Source organism: Poecile atricapillus, chromosome 4, assembly GCF_030490865.1.
Source record: "Poecile atricapillus isolate bPoeAtr1 chromosome 4, bPoeAtr1.hap1, whole genome shotgun sequence".
In the NCBI taxonomy this organism is placed as follows: Eukaryota; Metazoa; Chordata; class Aves; order Passeriformes; family Paridae; genus Poecile; species Poecile atricapillus.
This window is the reverse complement of record NC_081252.1, coordinates 2,696,860-2,716,089: the sequence shown is the minus strand read 5'-3', so window position 1 is coordinate 2,716,089 and position 19,230 is coordinate 2,696,860. Positions and strand designations below refer to the sequence as shown.

The following is a 19,230-nucleotide window of genomic DNA, read 5'->3' as shown; positions in this document are numbered from 1 at the left end:
GGCACATGAGGAAGACTTAAGCATTTGGGTCTGGCATTTTAGGAGACCTTCTGCTGGTGCTTACATACAAACAGAGGACATGTAGAAGCCCATGGGTCACATATTGGACACAATGAACCAAGCAAAGCCATCCCTTTGTCACTTTACACCACACCAAGTTCTTCAATTCAGTATCAACGGAGCTCTTTAAAAACAGCTGCAGTAATAGGTGAAAAATAAAAAGGAAAAAAAGTCCCATTTTGCAAACTCATCATCTGTATCAATATCCAAAAGTATGGGGAAAAAAAATCTATAGAGGCTCTGAAATCTGGTTTGCAGATGAGAGAAAGTAAATTAGCAACACTGTGCAGCCTGGCCCACTGCTGAGGGGCACACCTGGGATGCTGGAACCAAACCCAGTTTAGGTATGGGAGGGCTTGATTTTACACCTCAGAGCGGCCAGGCTTTACTCCCCAAGTTTCCAGCTCTTCAAAGCATCAAATCCACGACTTTACAAGTCAGACACTCACCCAGGAACACGAGAGAGCTCTGCATTAACAACCTTAAACACACTCACGCCTTCATGTGTCGCTGCATCAACCCAAAAATCATTTTTACTCCACAAAGGAGTACTCTTAAAGCATCCTTGGATTCCTAACTGGAATAATGCACTGTAAAAGGACAGAGCAATCCAGAAACGGGGTACCCACTACACTCTGAAAGCACAGGTTGCATTCATCATTTATCTGCTAATTCAGAACTTACTGGAGGAAGAAGAAATGCTGGATGGCCTGAGCTGTATGTGTTTTTGGGCAGCTTCCCTGAGATCCCAACAAGCTCCACAAGAATTCCAGGGTGTAAACTCTTTAAGCAGGTATTCTCAGCACCAGAACACTGCTGTGAGCTTCCAACGCTCGAGGAAGTTGCTTTGTCAGAGATGCAGTCCCCCCTCAGTGCTCATTAACTAACTCATAGCAAGGCCTTCAAATTCTCTCACTCCTTATTCCTTGGCATCTGACCCAGCTTCTGCCAGCTGGCTGAAAGCACGTCAGGAGCCAAGCTTCCTATTTCACAGACCCATGGAATGCTTTGGGTTGGAAGGGAGCTTGAAGCCCATCTCCTTCTGCCCATGGGCAGGAGCATCTTCCACTAGCCCAGGTTGCTCCAAGCCTCCTCCAGCCTGGCCTTGGAGACTTCCAGGGATCCAGGGGCAGCCACAGCTTCCAGGGAAAAGACAGTAAATGAGTTTTCAGTGGTAAAGCCTGGGGCAGATGGGAGATGTTTCCACAGGGAGGGCACTAACTGCTCCTTGGGTCGCTCATTCCTTTGGGATAAAGGGAGAGCTGTGTTGACACACAGCTGCTTATTTTTAAAAGCTGTGTAAGGAATGTGTTCCCAAACACGTGGGACCTTTTACTGCTACAGGAACCGTGCAAGAGGACACAGCCTGGCTGGTGATCCTCTGCAGGCCCAGCCACAGCCCTTCCCATCAGCCAGCAGCCCACTGCCCACTGTCAACAGCAATTACTCTCTGATCACCACTTGATCTGCCCTAAGCCTCTGCAAGTCAGCAAAGCCTGCTACACTGTCCAGACACAACAGCGGGACACCGGGACACAGCCCGCTTCCCTCAGAAGGGGATTACTCTGAGCAGGGAGCTGTGCCTTGCTCACACAGCCCTTGGGAATGAGGGCTGGAGCCTGGCAGCTGCTGAGGGAGGACTCTCACAATCCACCAATGTACAGTTTAATACTTCACCTGACAATGTTAGCTGTGTGCTCTGCAGCAGCCCCACAAATGATGTCAAATCCCGTGTCGGAGGCCCGCCGCTCTGATCCACACAAGGGATGGATCCTTCCACCTCACACCGTCATCTATGCAAGGGGAAATCTCAGCAAAGAATCTCTGCCCTTTTCCAGGATGGATTTGCTTTCTCCTGCTGGTGGAGAAGCCAAAGAGCTTGTCTGAAGGGCCTGTCTGGACAGCCAGAACTGCTGCTGAGGCAGCTAAGCTTTTCCATTAGAGTAAGGACCGACAGTGAAAACACGCTGTAAAAATGCAAGGGAAGAACTGCCAGTGGTGACAAGGCGGGGCACAGCAACCTGCTGCTCCAAAAATGCTGAAGGACACTGTGGTGGCAACAGTGGAAAAAGCAAAAAGGTACTTTAAATGGTTTTTCTCTGTAAATGAAAGAGACACCAACACACTTGTCACTGAGTCGCTCCAAGAGCCAGAGCAGACCATTAGCACAACAAATGAAGGACCAGTTAACCCTGGGACCTGGGTCCTGCCTGCTGCCTTGGCAGCCCTTCCCTTGCCTGTCTGTGTGATGGAGCTCCAGAATCTGGATAATCCATCTGGAGGTCACTGGCCCAAGCGAACACGTGATCTGTCACAACAAAACACAGAATCATGGAATTGTTAAGGCTGGAAAGGACCTTTAAAAAGGAGTCTCAAGTCCAACCACCTGACACTTAAAGTCTAAAAGGCCAAATGAGAAATGGAGGAGGGAAGAGATGAAGCTCTGTCCAAGGGCCAAAGCCAGAAGTTTTGCACATAAAGAAATCAAAGGAGATTTCTGAATTTACTGGGCCTTAAGCCTCTTCTTTCCACCTCTCACAGAAGACACAGAACAGGAAGAACAGCTGGGCCTGGTTCCATTATAAACTGAATTAATCTCTTCATGGGTATAGAAGGCAAAATTATTCTTCAACACCCTCAGTGTGATTCCCTCTCAAGGCCACCGTCACAGGTGGAAACCAAAGATGGGAACACCACGGGCAGAGTCAGCTATCCCATGGCTTCTGCTGAGATCAATGTTTAAAGGAGACAGCAGAATGGAATTCACAGTAATCACTCACATAAAAGGAACAACTGAGTGTGTAAAACTGGAAAAAAATGTGGGAAAATATTTATGCAGCCCATCTTACCGAGACAAAGAGAACTTCAAACGCCCTGCCAGTGACAGTGAGTCACAAAGTGCGCGGGTGTGCGACAACGGGTCACTTCCTTCCAATGTCTTCCTCTCCCGTTGCTCCTTAATGTGGCTGAAAGCATAATTGTCCTTAATTGCTCAGTTGGCACTAAGTGGATTCCAGCCTTGTGACAGGACCAAGAGCGCAGCAGCCGGGTTTGGGAGTGCACCTGCAGCTCCAGGGCTGAGGCAGGGCTCCTCCAGCGCTGCAGCCCAGTGCCAGGCAGCAGCAGAGCTGTGGCTGCAGTCAGGAGAGTCCTTCCTGCCCAGAACATTCCAGAATCCACAATTCCACCAATGATACACACACACACACACACACACACTGCTTTTGGATGCATACACTGGATTACAATACTTGGGTATTAAGGTATGGAAACCTGAAGTTTTGCAGGCTTTCATTTGCCCATCAACCCTATCTCGAACTGAAATCCTTAATTTCTTAATTAACTTGTACACAAGAATTGGATGAATTAATGATTATGGAGTAATTTTTTTTGGGGGGAGGAATATAAAAATGAATATGAAGTGAGCGATTAAAAATATATTCCAGCTAGTTGAGCTGGGTCAACAAATTCTGACTCTCTGTTGAAAAATATTATGAATATTATTTATTTATATATATAATTATTATTAAATAATAATTATTATTATTTATTAAAATATTGAAACACTTAATATATTATTCAACATCACGCAGGCAGATTTTGTGAAATTGCAGGAAGTCAGTGAAAGCCTCTACTGATTCCCAGTCAAGCATTTTCTGGAAGGGAGGATTTTAAAACTGGAAGGGCTGACAGGGGGAGAATAGTGCTGAATTAAAAGCTAGCTCTCAACTCTCACAATTCCTGATGGAGCAGAACCTCATCTCCCCCAGCTCTGTCTATAATTACACAGAATAAGTGTGATACACTTATGAAAACCACACAGGCTGGCATTAGGCATTCTGACATCACACCTTAGTGTTTAGTGCAGAATCCCAGCAAGGAGGCAGCTCAGGAGGGTTGATTTTCACATCTCAGAACTGGTTTGCAAACACCAGAGTCCCACCTACACTTTCCTTGTGGCCATTGGAAGGGGGAAGAGTTTCCTGCAAGACCCAAACACCAGCCCTCAGAAAATGACAGATTTTTTTCATTAGGGATCCACCCCCCTTTATACTTTCCTTTTTTCATATAGACTCTTACACAACCAAGCACTTTTTTTTTTTTTTCCTTTCCACCTCACCAAATTCCTACGAGCGTGCCAGCCTCGCCTGCACCTCGCACAGATGTGTTATGAATCTAACTCAAGCTCTTTCCACACAGGATATTTTGATCCTTCCCCTCTCCTTTTCCCCATCCTGATCCCGTCCAAAATAGCACAGAGTCATAATCATAAATTCTCCTGTTCTGACCTGAAAGACCATTCTTCCAAGGACTATTTCTCTTGAAAAAGCTGTGACTAAGGAGAAGGGGTTTTTCAGCAAGGTTCATCCCTGCAGTCTGCCACGGGAGCTGAGGTCTGCTGGAAGCACCTTCCATAGGGAATTAGTACTTCTTTCTATCCAGAGCCCAACTGCTCCCTCCTGACACTCAAGAGCACTCAGATAAAACATAAATTTCCAACTCCTGTACACAAATTAATTCAAATAAATTGGAACGTTATTGCTAGAACCTCATCACGATGTGTGAGTACCCAAAATGCCATTTATTTGTGGAATGACACTTCACCAAGCGTTTCATGCCCCCCTCAGTAGCACTCTCTCAATGAAGCTGCTCCTCAAATCCAAGGAATTTTCCTGTGGGAGGAGAGCTGCCAACTTTCCCTCTTTGGCGAGCAGGGTCCCATTCTTGCACCTCTCTCCATTTCCTGCACAGTGTTGCTTTAATGAGCCCTCCAGTCTGGAGGAAAGCTAACAGAGACAGCGAGAAAAAGCATAATAATAAAAAGGAGAAGAACCTGAGCGGGGAGAAGCTTCAGGAAGAATTTTCCATTGAATATGCAATGGGTCTGACTAGAAATATGACAAAAAGGAGACAAAAGGAGGGAAAACAGCCCCAAGTGTTCAGTTTAGACACATCAAAGGACCTCTCCAGCTAAACAATAAATTTAATGACTTAAAATTACAAAGAAGAAATGCTTAGTCAGACACTAATACTAAATACAAATACTCAGTGTTGCTGAAAATGCAGCAAGAAATAGTCCCAGGCACCAAAAGCAATCAAGAGTACGATTTCCAACCCTGTCATCCAAAAATGCAGTCTTCATCTTGGACTCAACCCCTAACTAACACAAAGGCAAGCTTATCCCAGCTCTGGATCCCAGTTTGAGTGTGGTTGATAGTGGCTGAACATCCCAAAGGAGGATGGCAGTGGGAATGATGTGACAGTGGCAGTCCAAGGTGAGAGAAAGGCTGTTCACAATTAGGAGACAACAGAATCAACCAGTGTAGCAGAAGTGGCACAACAGCAAATAATACCAATTTTATAAAGTGTATCCAAGCATTAGTCACGGATAATAAGCCTCTCTTTCTCGCCACATGGAATTTCAGCCATTTCTCAAAATTCCACTGGCATAAATATAAAGGAAAAGCTCCAACCATAAACTGTCACTGAATGCTGTTGAACTCGGGCTCCTGCTTTTTTTTCCATGAATGCACTGAAAGTCAGCATTCCAAGAGCAACAAATGTCTCCAAGCCCAAGCTATTTCCCAACAGTCCATGGACCACGAGAGTGTCCAAGATAACAGCAGAAATATGCACAAGGCCATTCTACCCAGATACCACATCCACAGAGGAAGGGGGTGTCCCAAAAGCCCTGGCTGATCTGCACAAAGAGGGTCTTGGGTGGGGACAACAAACAGCTTCAAAAACCCAGCTGAGCACAAAGCTGAAAAACCAGTAACATCCCAGTCATGAGCGAGACAGAGTATCTGCCTGGGATTTGGGAAGTGTGATTTGGATAGAAGCTGTGCCACTGTGGAACAGCCACTTCCAAACTGTGGGCATCAACTTACCCACTTCTAGCTGGGGTAATAACCTGCAGTGTCTTTGGATATCCCACTCAAGCTGTAAATTGTCATCCCAAATAAGCCTTCACAGAAGATGCTGAAAGCAGCCTATGATGTCCCAAGTACCTAAAAACGTTTCACAGATGCTCTTGGTTCTCCAGTTCTGCTCTTGCACACAAAAGCAGCTGAGGGAACTGACTGGCCAGCAGCGCAGCTTTCCAGTTTCTCCCTGGATTTCTAGCTTCTGCCTCAGCTTCCCTGGCATTGCAGACACAATCCTATCTTTTACCTGTGCCAGTGCCTCAACAGTCTCATTGGAAACTTGCAAAATACAGAGTTATGTGGAGATACTGGAACACCTGTACACTGTGCCATCACCTGTGAGGTTCAGAAAAGGGATGTTAGATTCAATGCAGGGAGTTCTCTCTCTTTAAAGAAATAATAATTTAAAGTCTAATTTCTTAAAGGCTTTAGGAACAGAGACAGCTGGAGGCAGAGGACTCTGGATTTCCATGGAGCCTTACATCTGATGAACAGCTGTGAGTGAACCTGAGTGGCAAAGGCTCAAGAATACAAGTGCTCAGCTTTAAATCCTACAGATACAGACATGGAATGACCTGCAGGAGACATTGCTGACGTTGCTCCAGCACTTCCTCCCACAAATGCCACAGGTTTCTTCCTTACATGGGAACAAACATCCTAAATAAGTGCTATTAGAGGGCCTGATCAAGAAACAGGCATTTGGGCTTTAGTGCCTATTGAATTTCTCTGCTATCAGAAATTCTGTGTGAGCCTGGAGATGGAAAGAGAACACATCTGCTCACTGCAGTGCTGCTGAGATGTTCCTAATAACCATACAGATGTTTCCAAATGGAGGTGGATGGGATGCCCAGATGGCTTTCATTGTCCCATTTTTCCAAGCAGCCTGACAAGCTTCAGATGTAAAAAAATAAATATGAATGATGATCCTGTCTGGCCAGCAAAAAAATATATAAAATAAAAAAAGGAGCATGTTTGACAGAGAGCACAGGAAGCAGATCTGAGGAGGCCAAAACTTCATCAGGCTTCCTCCAATTAAAGCAAGTGTGTAATCAACCCCCACAACACGGCACAGCGCTGTGTGAGCCCTCAAAGAACAGATAGTTTTAACTGATTTATCTCCCCTTGTGCTCCCTATTAAAGAGCACTGTTAACTAAAGGAAGACTGATTTTTACTTCTGGTAGTAAATGTTCTCCGCACCAGAAACTTGGAAGCTTTGAAGTGCTGGAAGTAATGAAATGATATTGTTACTTACTCTTGGCAGGGAAAACTCTGATTAAGAAAAGGGGCTCAAAATAAGAATCAACCCCGTAACAGCAAGCTGAAAAATACCATGAAAACACCAAAGCAGAGGCTCAAATGCATCACTTTGCAAATTCACCTGTGATCAGGAATAAAAAGAACAGGGAGCTGGCTATGGGAGAACCTGAGCAGAACACAGGGACATGGTAGCACATTTTCAAGGACTGTTCAGGACACACTATTTAAAACAGTTCCCAAAATTATTTACATGGTTTCTGGATATTCACTGCCTGCTGGTTTGAACTGAGCTTTCAAAAAGTAAATATATAAGGTAATAAATTATTTTGTGAGCTGGATTTTTATTGTTATCAGAGATCTATGGAACACAGGGCTTTTGCTGAAAATCAGCAAAATCTATGACGCTACTAGTTCTGTGATATCAATTAGTTACATGATATCAATTAGAGTTTCTTCATAAGCCACAGAGTAAAAAACACCCTTCACTCTCAGGTGCTTCTCAGGAGTTTTCAAAACCTGTTTTGCCACAGATGAAATGAAAGCAAGAGATACACCTGGAATTGTTCTCAGCCTAGAAGCACCAGCTGAACTTTTCATGTCCAACAACATGGTTTTTAAGTAAAGTTTGAGATATTTGGATATTTGCTGTATGTTGTGAAGAAACATGGAAGATCAGAATGCAGTTTCACCATGGGTTGGCCCTGAGCTTCCTTTCTGCCCTAAGCAGGGGCAAAAAAAACCCACAAGAAAACCTTCATCATCAAATCCCAGATGCTCAAAGACAGAGGAAATCTACATCCAGAAACAAAGGAAGAAAAGACACTAACTTGTAGCTGGTTCCTAATTAGCTCCCTAACTTGGTTAGCAAGTCCAAGGCCTACGTGAAAAGTAAATCACTATTTGGCAGAGCAGCCTGCAACCATCCCCAGTGATTCTGCTCAAGCTACATTTAGAGCTCCTAAGAAACATCCTCAGCAGCTTCTTCTCTTCCCCTAGCTCCTCTTCTCCTGGGTTACAGACACCTTTTCCACTATTCCAGGTTGCTCCAAGCCCCATCCAGCCTGGCCTTGGACACTTCCAGGGACCCAGGGCCTGCCCACCCTCACAGGGGAGAATTTCCTCCCAAAGTCCCATCTAACCCTGCCCTCTGACAGTGGGTCCATGCTGCAGACTGCAGAAATCCCCAGACACACAAACTTCCACTGTCTGCTTGCACCAGCCTTCTCAAATCTCACACCACCACTCCACAGCACTTGGAAACACGGTGCAGAAGAGCCTGGGCAGGAGGGAACAGGGATTATGCTAAATTGGTCAACTCTTACAGCATTATCTTTGACATGAAACAGAGGAAACACATCCAAACCCTTCAGTGATGCTCAAGAGCAACCACAGACCCATCACTGACTCTCTCAACAATCTGACTTCTGTAAATAATTAACAGAGTTACTCTTACTTTAATACCTCTAACAGATCTATTGTCAAGGAGAGAAAAGCACAATTCCTCCTGGAAATTGTGACTTTATGTTCTCCAGAGCTATTAGTGAGGAGAACTGGAAAGGCAGAGCAGAGCTCTCCATTAAGAAAGCACAAAGTTCCTTTGATGGCCTTGCATCACCTCTTGCTGTTTCCAGAAGAGACTAAAAAAGCTCAGTTTGCACTGTGTTTAACCCTGCTGCAGTCAAAAATTTATCACCTGAAAGATTTCAGGTATAACTAGGATTTTGCACAAAATGATCAGTGTATTTGGAAGTCTTCATTCTAATTTGCAATAACCTGACGGTGTTGATTTATTATTTGATTGTCTGGAGGATTACAGAACACAATTATTTGGCAAGCAAATTGTTATTCAAACTCTGTGATTGAACATTTATGGCTACAGGACAGTCTTTCCTACAAAAAGATAGCCCTTGATATCCAAGTGTGCGTTTCCACACACGCTCCCAACCCATCCCTCCATGGAGGATGCCTGAATCCAGCTTTCTCCAGGTGTCTAGGTCCACTCTTAGGCATCCTATGCAGAAATATGGGAGAAGAAGGAAAATCCTACCGTTTCCAGCCACCTGATGGACAGAGCCTGCTGCCAGGAACAATGGGAAAGACAAACCTATCCCCAGCAGGCACGTCACTAACTGCTGGGAAGCAGCAGGCTGCTTGTAGCCTGGGTGGAGAGGTAAAATGCCAAAGGAGACACAAGGGCACTCCTCCTACCTCTCCAGGGTCCTCAAACCTTTCCAGTGAATGTTTAGAAATAGGCCCTGCCAATAATGCTGCAGAGGCAGACACAGCAACGAAACGCTTCCCTTGGCTACTCCTAAAGTACAAGCCAGCTAAGCTCTTCATCCCTGCCTGGGTTCTCTTCCCAAACCACATGGTATTCGATGGAATCCAACACAGATTTCCCACAGGTCAGCCTCTCCCTGTCACCACACACGAGAAGTCAAGCTGAGACATCAATTCCCTCCTTTCCAGCTCTCAGACTCATGCTTGTGTGACTTTTAATAACCTCCAGAACCCTAATTATCTGGCTGATCCTGCTCCATGTTATTGGAATACTCCAAAGAATGATTAGGCAAGGTATCCTGGAAAAAAAACCACCCTGTTTTCTTAGCAAACAACAGCTGGGTCATGCTGTTACTCTGCAGTGTTTTACTATTGCATTTTGGAAAGATTTATGCACTTGTGTAACCCAGAAATGGATCTGAAGAAACTCAGTCCACGGGGAGCAACGTGAAGCATGAGGCCGATGTTCTCACGTCAGGGATTTCCACCCGCGTTCCTGTCAGCTCCAGCTGCCCAATTCTGTGTCATGCCACATACCACACACCAGGTGACTTTACTCATCCTCTACACCAAGTTTTGAAGGGATGAAGGGAAGGGTGTAGCCAGCTCTGGCACATCTTGGTGTAATACATGGGGCAGAGCAAGAATTCCTCCAGGGTAACTCCACGTGGACCCCACCAAATGCAGGAGCGTGGCATCCAAACTGCTCATTCAAAACACACCAGATGCATTTTCCTTCTCTGTCATAAACCACAGATGCCAACACCTCATCCAGGTATTTTCAAAGATAGAAATGAAAGAAATTGAGCTCAGTTTGGATTCTTCAGCTATTTCTAGAATCCTCCTATAAATTTATTGAGCATCAAACCCATTAAAAACCAGGCATCTCACAGTGGGGAAAAATGCTAAAACTGCAGAAAATTCGGGAGGAGAAAGTCCAGCAAGAGTCTTATAGTATGGAAATTACTCTTTTATGTTATGACACAAACTGCTATGTTTTAGTGCATTTTCCCATTAAAAACCTGCTGTAGAATACAGACTGATTAAACAAGGCTCTCTGCTCCCAGTGAAAGTGTCTCGGTGCTCTCGTTTCGCTCCTAAATTTGTAGGATGCGCATGTGAAACACATGAACAAGCCTCAGCCCCCGCCAGCTGTGGGAGGATTCATTTCCTCTGGTTCCTGACCTCTAATTCACATCAACTCCCCCTGATAAGGCAGCTCTTCTGATTCTCACTCCCATATTCCCAGAGAGAGCCATCCTGCTATGTGTGTCCTGGTCCATAAAAAGCACTTTTAACCATCTCACTGCACCTTTCTGATCAAACCCAGCGGTGGAAATGAGCCACTTCACATCCAAGCCAGGGACCTCAGTCCTACATGGACCACCCCAGGGTGATCCTCACCCTTGGTGAGATGTCTCTCCCAGATTACTTTGAGAATGTCATCTATAAACCAAACAGGCTCCTTCACATAGGACCAGCTGCTTACACAATATTTAAAAACCTCTCCTGTCTGTTAGCACCGCTGTTTATTGAAAGTTTTCTTCTTCCTATGCAAGTTGGGGGCACAGGGAGTTTTTATTGGAAAATGGTATGAAGCCTTGGAATAGCCACAAGCTGAATGTACTGACCTGTCTCCATTTTTTCAATTTTCCCTTCATACAGATTTTTCTGTGTGTTTTACTACTCTGGCGCTGGATGCCTGCAGTTGGAATGAAGCCTTTGTTCTTGGTTTTATTTAAAAATCATTTTCCTTTGTTATTGCCAAGAATAGAAGACGACTTAAGCAGATGGATGTTCCTGCTCTCACCATCAGGCACAACCTCCCCGACACAGACAGAGCGCATCCGTCACTTCACGGCACCTTCTGATCCACTCCTGCTCAAGCTTTTCTTTCTTAAAACAAAACTGTAAGTTTTTCCTCACTATAAAGTCTGTGTTTCCCTTTGCTTCCTATGCATCCATCATCAACACTCCTGTTCTTTTTATACATACCGTGCTCTTCCTGATCTATTTGATTACTTCAGCAAACTGTTACCTGAAAAAAGAAGAAAAAACCCAATCCCAAACTAGATTCAATGAAGAACTTAAGAGAATCCACTTCAGTTTCAGTTGAAGAGAAGAAGGCTAAATTAAAAGCAAAAGCTCCAGAAGTGCTGGACAAAGAACAGGATGTCCTTAGACAACGCAGGTTACTGCCATCAATACAAGTTATTTGTGGCCCTTTCTTGGGGGACTACAACAGAGCTGGAGAGAGACTTTTGACCAGGTGTTAGGAGGAAATTCTCTCCTGTGAGGCTTGTGAGGCCCTGGCAGAGGCTGCCCAAAGAAGCTGCCCCATCTCTGGAAGTGTCCAAGGCCAGGTTGGATGGGCCCTGAAGCAAGCTGGGATAGTGGAAGGTGTCCCTGCCTATGGCAGGGACAGAGATGATCCCCGAGGTCCCTTCCAACACAGCCCACGCTGGCATTCTGTGATTATACAAGAATGCCCATACTGAACAGAGGATGCTACACAACACGCTCATGTCATGACTCTACACCGAAACCATTTCCATCTTCCCCATTGTTCTGATGCACAAACTTGTGTGGTGGGCTGTGCAGCATCAAAAGTATCCTCCACCAGAACACAGGTCATGAGAAATTCTGCTGAGAAAGAGTTCAGCCACCCTCCGGCACGACAGTGTCCCTGAGAACCACGAGTGTGCCTGGGGAAGTGCAGAGGGAGGTCTCCCAGGCAGGCAATAGTCTTGCCATTCTTCTACCTTCTGTTCCAGGGTTTCATTCCCAGGCAACCAGGAGCAATTCCCAAATCATTTCTTCCTCCTACATGTTTCCCACCTGGGACAAAGACACTCGACGCCAGTGCCATGGCAACCCCATCAGACACACAAGCACTTTGGTTCTTTGGGGAAAATGAAAATTCTCAAAGGAAGCTGGGAGATAAAGGCTCCTACTCCTTGTTTCCCACTGTTAGGAAGTAATTACAAAAATACTTTCATCTCAAGTGCTTGCTGGGTGAATAGGTTGTCATTTAAAAAATACTATGGTGTGAAGAGGAGGATGAAATAGGAAAGCTCCGAGTACATTACCACGCTGTCTAAGCGCTAAGCTCAGGGCTGGCTGTCATCATTCCACCATACAAAAGCACACAGATAAAATGAAAAATGAACAAATAGGAGCAAAGATAAATTGAATACTAAGTTATCAGCTCGAGCAGCATATGATCCAAACCCTGCCTCATTGTCCCACTGACGTCAGTTTGAGTGTTCCCACTGACTCCACTGGGCCTGGATCAGGCTTTTATGTTTCTGAAACGCAGCTTGGGTTATATTTTACCACACTCCTGAGCCAAAATCGGTAGAAGCTGCGCAGAAGACCTCCTAGGAGCAAATTAGATTATAAAGTCTACAGGTTCTTTGCCTGTTTCTATTGCATCTTGAGCACTTTCAAGGAAAAAGGTTAATGATCACATCTTTCAGTGATGTTTCTCAGCTTATTGACAAGGAGCAGCTTCACTTCATCCCACCCAGACAGAGTAATATCATTGTTATACTCCCAAACCTCCCCAACTCAGGCCTGTCCTAAGAACATTTCCTTCCATTCCTGAGAAAAAAGCTATTTTGGTGAGAAAATCATAAGGATTGCTTTAAATCATGTTTGAACATGACAGCCTCATACACTGCTCTATTTTTTTCAGCTCTGTCTGCACAGCTCACTTGCCCTCTGTCCTTCAGCCCCTTTGAAGACTTTGCCTTTGTTTCTTTCTGCCCTTAAGGATAAGTATTTTTTGATTTAAGAGACACTACTTGGGAGCAACACAACACAGACCCTGACTACCTGTAGTTCTAAACCCAAATGAGAAGCACAGATGTTCAGCGTCTTTAGGATCAAGACTTAAATGACTGGGGAAGTCGAGCTTACAAATGTCATCCCAGGGCAATCTGACATGGAAAAGCTGTCAGGAGACTGTCATGTGTATTTACACCCATGGAGACCTCTAGACACTGTCCTGCTCTGTGATACGATTCCCAGACCAGGCCTAACCAGATGCTCATCCCAGATGCTCAAAAACAAATGTCCACTGTCACATCCCACTACATTTAAGTGTTTTTTCAATAGCTGGGATTTCCCAGCTATTGAAAAGCCCTTGCCTTCCACTCCAGAGAAGAGGAAAGAGCTTCTTTTGTCCAGGGGAACTAACTTGAGCTCAGCACTTCAAACCAGCAAATACCCTGTCGGATGGACATGATGAGGAGCAAGTAGGATTTTGGGTTAATAAAATGATTTTAACATTCGGTGGTCAAGACCTACTGCTTCCCTGCATTGCCCCACCTAGCAGAAGAAAGATCAGATTCCAAGGAATAGAGCCAAACAAGATCCTTTGAATCAGCAAACAGATTACCCAGGACACACAAACAGTCAATCCTGCCAAAAGCCTGTTAAAGTAAGGAAAATATTCCACATTTCCCTGATATCACTGAGTGACAGCAGAGGCATTTTCTAAGCATAAAAGATACAGAACTATCTACAATTAACTGGTACAAAAACAAACCCCAGATATTTAGGTCCATTTATATGCAAGAGACCCTACTCACAGCAAAATGAGTGAAAGGACAGAGGTATAAAAAGGCAATAATTAATGAAGGAATCCTTTAAGGGGCCTAAACTGGGTGTGCACACGCACAAAGAGAAACAGGGCAGGATTTCCAGTCTGATTTCTTGAGTGTCCCACCTAGGGCTTCTAAAGAAACCAGTCTCTACACAAAGCAAATGATGAAAGCAGTACATGCAAAGTGCCACTGTCATTCCCTAAGGAGGCTGTCCAGAGGCACGGACACCACAGCCAGAAATCAGCACAGGGTTCTGCTCCAGGGTGGGAGGGCTGAACCCACGCTATCCCACAGCTTGAGGCAGCTCAATATCTTCCCCAGAACCCCAGAGTTCTGGTTGCCACTTGAAACAGCTCAGTGAAGCTTCATCCAAGAGACAGCCCTGAAGGAAACAGGCACAGAGAAGTGGGTAGGTGTGCTGACTTCCATGGAAGGCTGGATACACACGGTCAATAACAGCACTGTGATCACTGCTGAAGCCTTGCTCTCAGCATGGCAGCTTTGCCACTTACAACTCCTCCGCTCGTTCTGTCCCATTGTCTGAGCAATGTCCAACCAACCCTCCAATGCTGTAAAACCCTGCAGGAATACCAGATGTCCTGTCAGACTGCAAGCTCCTTCCACACAGCTAGAGCTGGAAGCCTTCCTCTTAGAAAACGGACTTTTTGTAGGGAAAACACGACAGAGCGTGTCCTGTGTCACTGCTGAGGAAGCTGTCACACTGTTTCCAGTTTTGTAACGACTTCACTGACAACAGCAATTTTAAGCACTTTTTTATCTTAAGGGCTGTTTGGTTGAGTCATCTGTCACTGAAAACTTGGATTCTTGTGTGTGCTGGCTGAACTCCCAAAGCGTGAGCAGACAGTGCCCGAGCATGCTGTGGGCGAGCAAGGACAGAGGAGAAAGAGGAATGTGTTCATGGCATCGATATGCAGCTCATACACAGGTAACTCAACACTTGTAGCTGACAGACAACTCAAGCACTGCAAGCATTTCCTCAGGCTCCACAGGCTTGGGCACCTTGCTTTAACCTTGGTCATGGGATCTTTAGGTTGGAAAAGCCCTCCAAGATCGAGTTCAGCTATTCCCCCAGCACTGCCAAGGCTACCACTAACCCGTGTCCCCAAGTGTCACATCTACATGACTTCTAAATGCCTCCAGGGATGGTGACCCCTCCACAGCCCTGAGCAGCCTGTGTCAGGGCTTGACAAGCTTTTCCATGAAGAAATTTCTCCTAATATCCAATCTAAACCTTGTTGGGGCACCAAAAGCCGAGCACCTCTTGTTCTGTGCACTGTAAGTAATTCTTTCATTTCCCAAACCCTATCCAGTTTCAACAACACGGGAACACAACGTAAACACAGGAATGTGAGAAGCTGAAAGATACTGAAATAAAGGCAGAGCACTGACAGGTGCAGAGCTGCTCCTTCATCCTGAGCTCAGGGCCTCAGAACCCCTCAGCCTTCAATACACAATGCCTTGACTTACGAGTCAATATTTAATATTACGGCTTTGTGCAATATTAAAAAGACACACAAACAAATAGATTAAACTACACCATGATAATTATTCTCAGACATGGTAATTATTCTCAGATGGACCAACCACATTATCTTCAAGGCAGAGGGGAATTCTTGGATGTGACAAAATATACCTGATCAACACAACTGCCTTCAGACCGCTTTCAGTGCAACCAGTAGAAGGAGAAAAACAATAAACTGGCACAGGTTTGCTGTTACTTAGAAAAAAACCAGGACCCAAACTTGAAAGAGGAGTTGCACAGCCTCACTGAAAAGCTTCCATAGGCTGGAGTCACCTGGAATAGATGTGCAAGCAGCCCCCAGTGGGTACTGTACCTTCTGTGTGGACATCGGGGAGCGTGTCGGTGGGACGCTGCGCTACCGCTGACCGCCTGTACACCATGTGGATTCTTCCTTTCTCCTCTTCCATCTGCTTTCCTCTCTCCAAAGGCTCGATGAAGTATTCATCCTCATCAGTTCTTATCATTCCAGCCTGGTAAGGAAGAGACAAAACATGTCCATATGGCATTTTAGAGCCTAAAGACCCAGCTGGAGGCTCCAAATACTGAGAGGGATGAAGCATAAAATACTGGGAATACTACTGTAACCCAAACTTTTCTTTTTCCCCCCCAAAAAAATTTCACCAATAAAAAGAGCTTCAAGTTTTCCAAATGAATGGAGAGAAGCAGGTTATGCATCTTCAAGTGAATCCTCCCTGTAAACTGTAGTGCCAACCCAGTGCTTCTTTTCCCCCAGCTGGAGAGATGTCCAGGGAGGTGCTGGGAGCACGTATTTTTCACAGCTCCCTTGGAGAAAAGGCTGTGGTGGATTTTCAAGAAAAAAGTATGTAGTGGAATTTTTTTTTTTTTTTTTTTTTTCCACAAAAGCACATTGATGGTGCAATCCAGGAAAGCAGTCTCCAATCTTGGAATGCTATTAATTTTACTACTTTTTTCTTCTAAATTAACAACATTCAAAATTTCCATCCACTGAAGGAGGCAGGTTGGAATCTGTGCTACTGCGGAGTTCTCCAGAGCTGTCCTCAGGATTCTGTGAAAAAGGGAAGACAACAGGACCACCAAAATCCAAAAGTGGCCTTTGGGGCATAGTGGCTGGAATAAACCTGCCCGTTCCCAGCACCAGCTCAGCCCTGAGGCTCAGGGAAGTGGATGAGCTCCTTGGCTTTGCTACAGACTCTACTAGGGGAGAATCCAGAAGAAAGCTGCCCAAGGTTCCATCAGCACCCCATCTGCATCTACCTTGCTCCCCAGTATCTGTCTAAATGACCTCTGAGCATTAATTCCTTTCATCCCTGCAGTTCTTCCTGCCCCCCTCAGTCCAGAAGAAATGGAACTGAGGGAATTCTACAGAGTTAGAGAGATGCAAGAGCAAGTGCTGCTGGAGTTGGTAATAAAAGGTATGTGGAAGAAATGCCAAAGCCAGTCTTGCCCAGACAGCCCACCTAGAAGGGCTTTCCCTCTTTCCCAGAGGACACCAAACCTTTATCCTTTACTGGACAATCCAAGGATAAAGCAAAATCTGGAAAACACTTTTTTTTTTTTTTTTTTTTTTTTTAACCAAAATGTAAAAGATGCAGCCAAGAATAAGGGAATAAGAAACAATATAAAGCCTTGAGAAAATAACCTACAAGGGCAGGTTAAACTAAGGAATCACTTCCTGAGCCAAAATCAACAGCATTTAAGGGGGAACATGATTCCCTATAAATATGCATGGGGTGTTTGTAGGGAAAGAGGAAAGAGCCCTTCATTCAGGGAGCACAACGGAGAGCTGTGAAGTGTCCACTAATGGCCACATTTACCTTCAGTATTAAACATGATGGGTGGGATTTCCAAAAGTATTTTAGGAAGTCAAATGCCCCGTTTTGTAGCGGTTTGCAGCACTGGTGAGGCAGTTAATTCCCAGGTGAGCTTTGGAAAGGCCACCCTCAACATGTCAGGAAGTTTGTTCAGCAGTCACACTGATGGCCATTATCAAGTGCTTCTAAAACTGATTCCCAGAGAGAAGGAAAGGCTTTGGGTTGTTAAGCCCATCCTACCTTTCCTGGTCAACACCACCAGGTCAGAGGATGCTCTCCCCTTCTGCTCCCAGCCTCCATCCCAAACTCTGCTGGTATCTGTACTGTGAACACCTTGTGTTTTCTCAGACACAGAATCTCTCAGATAATGCCATAAGTGATGTTTTTAAACTGTCCTTAGTGCCTTTGTACTGCAAAGAAACAGTTTTTCAAACACTGGTGCGACACCCTGGGGAACCGAAGCATTAATTAGCAGCTATTGCTCCTAAACCAGCAATGAACAGTGAGAGAACAGATTTGCAAAGCTGCTTTAAGCAAATCAGCAACACAATATGGGAATTCAAGATGCACAGAGCTTCCCTGCATCTCTCTCTACATGAGAACCTTCATTGGTATTACAGACATCCCTTATCTGTCTCAGGATCTGCACATCCCTCTGTCATACACAGTAATTTGGAAACACCACATGCTGGCTCTTCACTGGGAAGATTTGAAATAGGGAAGATGTAAGCTTGAAAAATTTTAACATCACGTTCAAGGCTCTACATTGATCTCCAAACAGAGCAGGCTGTCAATAAGTGGAAGCAGATTAATAAGCAGGTTGGGGCTTGCTCAGCAGCAGGAGGCTACATGAAGTGGTCATCCTTAGTATGAGACTAGCAAGAAAAATATCAGGAATTAACACAGGGATCTAAGGATGCCAAAATTCCCTTCCCCTCCAGAAGGTGCTTCTACCTTGTGACCCTCCAGTCACACACACAGGTGCAAATACAGAGTAATAGAGCTGCACTGTGCTGCTGGAGTCTATCTAGAAGGGGAGCATGAGAAAATCACAGCTCTCAGCAGGGTGAAGCAGGTGAAAGAGCCAGGCAGTTCCTTTCCAATCCAAGGACACTGAAGGACTCAGTGGGAAAAGGGAGAACTACCTGTGTCCTGTTTTATGGGAGAGACTGTGCTTGGGAGGATGAACCTGCTCCCCTCAAAGAACAGGATCAAGTCCAACACCTGCACCAATACAGGAAAACAGACAGGATCTGTACATCAAGAATTTCAAAGCCTGGAGACTTCTCCAAATGTTTTCTCTTTCCCCTTCCATTCTTCAAACCATGTGGTGGGGCAGAAGAAGCCTTTATTTGACCAAGAGAAGCCAAATATCCTTCACTCTCATGAAGACCAACAGAGGTTTGGTCTATCCAATCCAGAGGGACTCTGCCATGGTTTCAGCTTCCCCCTGCATTTCCTACCAGCATCCAGAATGGACTCCCCTTGTTTCCCACACAGAATCATGGAACCATGGACTGGTTGGGTCAGCAGGGACTGGAAAGACCAACTTCTTCTATCCCCTGCCATGGACAGGGACACCTTCCACTAGACCAGGTTGCTCCAAGCCCCGTCCAACCTGACCTTAAACACTTCCAGGGATGGGGCAGCCACAGCTTCTCTGGGCAACCTGTGCCAGGGCTTCAACACCCTCACAGGGAAGAATTTCTTCCTAATACCTAATCCAAACCTTTCATCCTTCAGCTAAAGGCCATTGAAT

At 45.2% G+C, this 19,230-nt stretch overlaps 1 protein-coding gene across 2 annotated transcripts in view; it reads right to left on the bottom strand.

Moving 5' to 3' along the window:
• ADAMTS3 (ADAM metallopeptidase with thrombospondin type 1 motif 3) overlaps positions 1-19,230 on the bottom strand; it is a 57,772-nt gene that overhangs the window by 19,415 nt on the left and 19,127 nt on the right. For both annotated transcript variants that reach the window (XM_058838168.1, XM_058838167.1), the window contains exon 4: positions 15,992-16,148. In XM_058838168.1, the coding sequence (XP_058694151.1) occupies positions 15,992-16,148 (157 nt within the window). The remainder of the gene's footprint in view (positions 1-15,991; positions 16,149-19,230) is intronic.